At 40.9% G+C, this 6,037-nt stretch overlaps 1 protein-coding gene across 1 annotated transcript in view; it reads left to right on the top strand.

Moving 5' to 3' along the window:
* Window positions 1–6,037, top strand: part of clmpb (CXADR like membrane protein b) — a 67,142-nt gene that overhangs the window by 53,036 nt on the left and 8,069 nt on the right. Inside the window, 2 exon segments of the mRNA XM_087175115.1 lie at window positions 1,440–1,644; window positions 4,553–4,744. Of these exon segments, the coding sequence (XP_087031241.1) occupies window positions 1,440–1,644; window positions 4,553–4,744 (397 nt within the window).

Raw genomic sequence — 6,037 nt, forward strand, 5'->3', positions numbered from 1 at the left:
CAGCCTAATTTTAATGTTGGTTTCAAAGATCTGATAAAGATGCACGTCATCTGATCATTGTGTTTATGTTTTATATTTTATTCATTATGTGACAAATACAGAATGTTAAAAAAGAAAACAACCACATTATTATATACTGTATATTATGCAATTGCATTAAAACGTGCATGCATGTACATCAACATGCATACATGCACCTTACACATATGCATACATATACAAACATATGTATGTGTGTATATGTGTGCACCTTACACATGCAGTATTCATACAAACACACTGTATGTATGCATATATGCAAACACATGCACATACATAACTGCATATTATTAACACATTTTAACCTACTTTTCCTCCACAGTAACATGTATAAAAATAATGTACCTCAAAATACCACCACAATTGGTCATTTTATCATTTTGTTCAATAAATATTAAAAAAAAAAACCTGATGCAATACAAATACTTGTGATTCTTTATATAAACTCAACAAACAATACATTACATTTTTGCATCTTTGTTGCTAATGTGCTGCTGCTAAGCAACAAACAAGACAAAACTGTGTAAAAATAAACATAACCTCCTTGGCAGAGGTAAATAGAGCAGAGTGAAATAATACCTGTTAATTGTCTGAACATATTACTGTGCACTTTGGACGAAGTTGGGTATGAGACATTTGTTTGGTTGTTCTAGCCAGTGTGCTAACATCACGTCAGTGCCGCTGTGGGTACTTTAATCTTTTATCTCAGCCCAAGAATAGATTTTTATTTGGTCAATTTGACAGCTCCGCTTGCAGAAAGAGCATAAGGAGATAACAGTGCTCACAGACAATCAGCTAAATGAACACTGGCATTCCAGCGAATGCATTCATTTCTAAAATATTATTTCCCAAGTGTTAATTAATTAAAGAGTGATTGTTAACAGTGTTACCCATGAGTGTTGGTATTCTGTTTTCCTCAAAACTGTGCATCCAGTGAGGGACTATGTGGATATGTCTGAGCTGTGTGTACACCATCACTAGAGTTATGTAATTTTAAATGTTAACGGCAGGCTACCACTCAGACATATTACTGCTGGGACTTAGAAATTAAGTTAACCATACATATTGTTTAATTGATATAAAAGCCTTATTTGGGGAGTTGTTTGTCTTAATTATCACCAACAATTAAAAATGATAGTTTACATTACCAGGTCCAAGAGGAAATTTGTTCTAAAAGGAAGAGTAAAGCAGGTGAGCTGTGATCTAGCACTCACTATAAGGCATTGGGAGCTTGTCACAGCAGAGTTTGGTATTTAGGATTTAGCCACATTAGCACTACAGAAGGACAGATGCCTGCTAACCTTCCTCCTCAGCAACAGTCTGTCTCGCTCAAGGCCTGAGTTGAATACAATAAACAACATTAAAATAATCCTCTCAATTTTCTCCTCTTCCATGTCTAGATCATTACCTTCTTCGGGGGCCAAGTGTACACCAATGAGGCAACGGGCAGCGAGGCCAGCCGCCTGTCCTTTGCTGGGGAGTACCTCGGTGGAGACGCCTCCCTGCTGATCAGTGACCTTCTGCTGACCGACTCCGGGGAATACTACTGTAAAGTCAAGACTGGGGGGAAGTACCACTGGAGCCAGGTCAACCTCATTGTGCTGGGTGAGTGTTCTCAGACACATTGTTATACACACACACACACACACACACACACACGGTTACAGATACACAAACAGAGGTGCAAATGCGCATGCACATCTGCGCACATGCCATCAGGTTATGAAGAAACCCAAACTCATTTGTACATGGAAAATGGACATACACACCCACATACACACATTCTCTCTCTCTCTCTGTCTCACACACACACACACACACAGAGCTAATCACTGGATCATTAGCCTGGCACATTTCCTCCGTCATGCTGACTGATCTAATGATTCAATTTGATTCAGACAGTGTGATTTGATTTTGTTCATGCTGTTTGGGTTCGTTTGGATTGGTTTGTTGATGAGGTGAGACCAGAAACATGCGACTGGGTCTGGAAGAGCACAGAACTGATTGATTAAGTTAGGGACCGAGTTACATGGACAAGCAGCAAGTTAAATTCATTTCTGTCCCCTGCAAGATCTATGAGAAAACAGGCAACAGACTCTTCTCCAAGTTTGAGGTATACAGTCCCTAATGAAATTTAGTAGTTGAAGATGACATTGAAAAAGGCAGCTGTCATCAATCTAGCTGCTGATAATCTACTTAGGAATATTACTTGCAGAAGTCATGTCTTAGGTCTTGCATCTATAGAAAAGCCTGTTTTGGCCTCATAAGCCACAGCAAAGTCATCATTGTACATTTTATCCTTCCTCGTTTTCTTCCTTTTCTTTTCCCTCATTTGCCCAATATACAGATGGTTATAAATGGCTTAGCTTTACAGCTAGCTCATTGGTAATATGTGTCTCCGCCTGCATATCTCAAATAGCTAAACAACTCTGAAGGACAGACAGCAAAAGGGGAGCGGCTGCAGCACAAAAGCCAGCCACAAAGTCCGGCGGGAGGAGCGAGATCGTTCTCAATGTCAGAAAAGCAGGAGATTTATTAAAACATCATGGGAGATTAGTTCAACCCGCGGTTATTGGTTTTCTAATGGAACAGTCTGTTAATCCTCTCGCTCTCACTCTCCTCTCTCTTCCATGAAGACATTTCAGTGAGTTAGTGCCTCCATTTTTACAAATTGCCCTCAGCTTTGCGGTGACACTTTCGATTTTGAGAGAGACGAACATTTGCATTTTTCTCTCACTTCCCACACTAAGATAATAGCTTGGCAGCCGAGCTGGTAGCTGGCTTGGCATGAGACAGTGTGCGAGTGTATGTATTTGTGTGTGTGCCAGGGTGTATTGGTGCCTCCAGTAGTTGTGTATGTATTTACGGGCCAGCCTGCACGTTCATGCCTGGATGCCTGCACTGTGCGTGGATTTGCATTTGCAGATTTTTTTTTGACTTAGTTTGTGTAAGTTGGTACAGTATGTGTTATATTTTTGTGTACATGTACCTAAATATAGGTGCATTTGTATTTGTGCGTGTGTGTGTGTGTGTGTGTGTGTGTGTGTGTGTGTGTGTGTGTGTGTCTTAGGTTACGCGCTCCAACTGCTCCTGCTGCAGTTAGGCCTAACTGACCCTGACAGAGCTGCGAGATGCACAGATGAGGCGTCAGTGCACCCCGCTCAGCTCCTCTCATTATATTCCTTACTGAGTGTGTGAGCAGGAAACGCTCTGCCTCTGAGAGCCGGGGATGGAGAAAAGGAGGGCTAGACGAGCAGAGGGAGAGGTGCACATAAGCTATCTGGCTTTATGTACCAGCTATCACTAAGTCACTACATCTCAGCATTACTCAGGAGTTACTTATACTCAACTTTGCTGACAAGCAGCAACATCCAAATACATGAAAGTCGACATCGCTAATATGGCAGCGCAACAAAAATACAAAATAGATGTCTAAATTTAGTTCAGCGCTGATCTAAAAATATGTCACCCGCGAGGGAGAAAAGGGTGTGCTATTTTCTTGCTTTTATAGCATAGCAGTGCCTCTCGGCGTGTATCTAAACAGAGCGGCTCAGCAGGCTCCAGCTATACTGCAGTCTGACTCCAGCTACTGGACTATGACCAAAACCTTTGACCTGTGGAGAATATATTACCACAAGCGTTCACAGCTAGCTTTGGGGTCACTTTGATCCATTCCCTGTGGGACAGTTAGTTTTTTTTGTTTTTTCTATGTGTCACCAGCTCTGAGAAATGAGTGTCATGGCAAACTAGACTCCACCTATCCCTCATTAAAAATTGTAGATGAGGCCAGTAATGGATATAGATGGACACATTCAAATAAAGTTTATCATGTATGTCAAAACATTTCAACTTTATGTAACTTAATAAACCATTTGTGTTATTATCTCACTTTTATGGCTTTGCTCTTTGTTTTATGTGGTGTTTTATTATGAGATGATACGCACTGGTGTTGGACTGTTTCACTTGACTTTACATGAAGGAATAACTTGTGCGTCAATAAATTTTCTATTTACAGTCCATTGTAAACTATAATTCATCTTATTTTAGACACTTAGAGAATAACATCATCACTAAGCTACCCATCAACAGCGAATGGAAGATTGGTTTTATGAACTGATGTTTGAGCTTTTAAACTTTATAATAGAAATAACAGAACAAAATTAGAAAATGTGTCTGTGTTGTCCGTCCGCAGCAATGGCACGAACACGGAATGCCTGATTTGATGGTGCTGCAGATTCATCTTTTGTTTTGTATCTTTGGCTAATTGATAGATTACATTATATCCACAAATTGAATAATTTGCTATAAAAAATTAAAATGATACATGTAAGACTCTTGCAGTAAGTGCATCAGCTTCCCCCTTTGTTGACACAGGGAGTAAAAATAATATCAAAATGCTTGATGCAATTTGATGTAAAACTCAAAATGGTAGATACATCTGCACCAGTATGATAACGAACAAATGTTTGTTCATTTGGATTAAACTGTTCCTGATTCCCATGTGTTTTTACAGTCAAGCCTTCCAAGCCGAGGTGCTGGATGGACGGCAAACTCCTGGAGGGCAGTGACGTCAAGCTGAGCTGTAAGTCCAGCGATGGGTCAGACCCCATCAGCTACAAGTGGGAGCGAGTGCTGGACAAAGGCAAGAGTCTGGGCAAATTGCCAAACCTGGCACTGATAGGTAAGAAAAATAATTGGCACTGCAGTGACGTGCTGATTCACCATCCAGTGCTCTGCAGAGAAATGCTGTGAGGATTCATTTTCATATTAGTGATTTTTATAGGCTGCATTTATCCAGGGAAGTGTTTTGCTGAGCACATCATCTTTCCTTCACCTCCTCGTCTTTACATTCATATATTGCAAACACTGACACCTAAATCTGCCCGATATCACCACATTCTCGTACTGCTTGCTCCTGAGCTGCTTCACTACAGTAATTAGCAGTTAAAATGTTTTGCCCAAGGGCACTTAGATGGGCTCAGATTGTCCCAAATAGGCCACTGATTATTCATGCCTTTATTATCTTTGACTATACGCCCACCCCCTTTTGAATTTAAGCAATACGCCCAGGACCACATTATGTGCACTACACATTTTTTCTTCAGGAAATCAAATAGAACACGGCCCTGTGATTTCTACTTGTACTCTGTTGGGATGCGTTATATAAACACAAGAATCCAGACTGATACTATGATTTGATGGAGACATCTGTGACGTTGAAATGTCAGCTTGGCTCAAGTGGATTGTACCTGTTTGCATGAAGTCAGTGGGAAGTGAGTATTTTTTTGGATTGTGTGTAAAGAAGAGAAAATCAAATGTAATACACAGAATTGGACTGGCAGCTCCCATGATATTCTGTACTGAAAAAAAACAACAAAAAAATCAACAAAAAAACACTGGCTCAGTAGTAGCCCTGAGGCTCACTTCATTCACATGGCGTGGATTCTGCCATTCCTCTTGGATTATAACCAGGCATGTTTGTCTCTAAATAGTAATAGAGACCATTGTGTATTCTCTAAAGTGGAAGAAACACCCCAGGGTTGCCAAACCCACTGTCTCCAGTGTTCAATTGGCATCCGTGCAGCACGTGCCCAGACGAAAACCTTCAAATTAATGACCTCCACCAAACAACACCTGTTCAGTCTAATTAGTTTTCATTGGACGATAACACACAGAGTCAGCAGCCATTATTTATGGGTCTGGTGAAAGGTAATATCACATGGTTGTCATTGGTAGGGATGACTGAATATCCCATGGGGCTGTGGGGCTCCATCGCTCTCCCAGACACATTCCTGCTACTCTCCTCAAGTCCTCCTCAGTGTGACGGGCCTCGTTCTTAAATAAACACTTGTCACTCTTTCTGTCTTCCTCGTGGTCTGCCTGTGTCTCTCTCTCTCTCTCTCTCTCTCTCTCTCTCTCTCTCTCTCTGGCCCTCTCCTTCTTAAGTTATGATATGTATTTTAGTTCCCTCTCCTGTCCTGCAAATGTAATTGACATC

Source organism: Seriola lalandi, unplaced genomic scaffold, assembly GCF_002814215.2.
Source record: "Seriola lalandi dorsalis isolate HSWRI2012SDOR001 ecotype SW California unplaced genomic scaffold, Sedor1 jcf7180002054417, whole genome shotgun sequence".
In the NCBI taxonomy this organism is placed as follows: domain Eukaryota; kingdom Metazoa; phylum Chordata; class Actinopteri; order Carangiformes; family Carangidae; genus Seriola; species Seriola lalandi.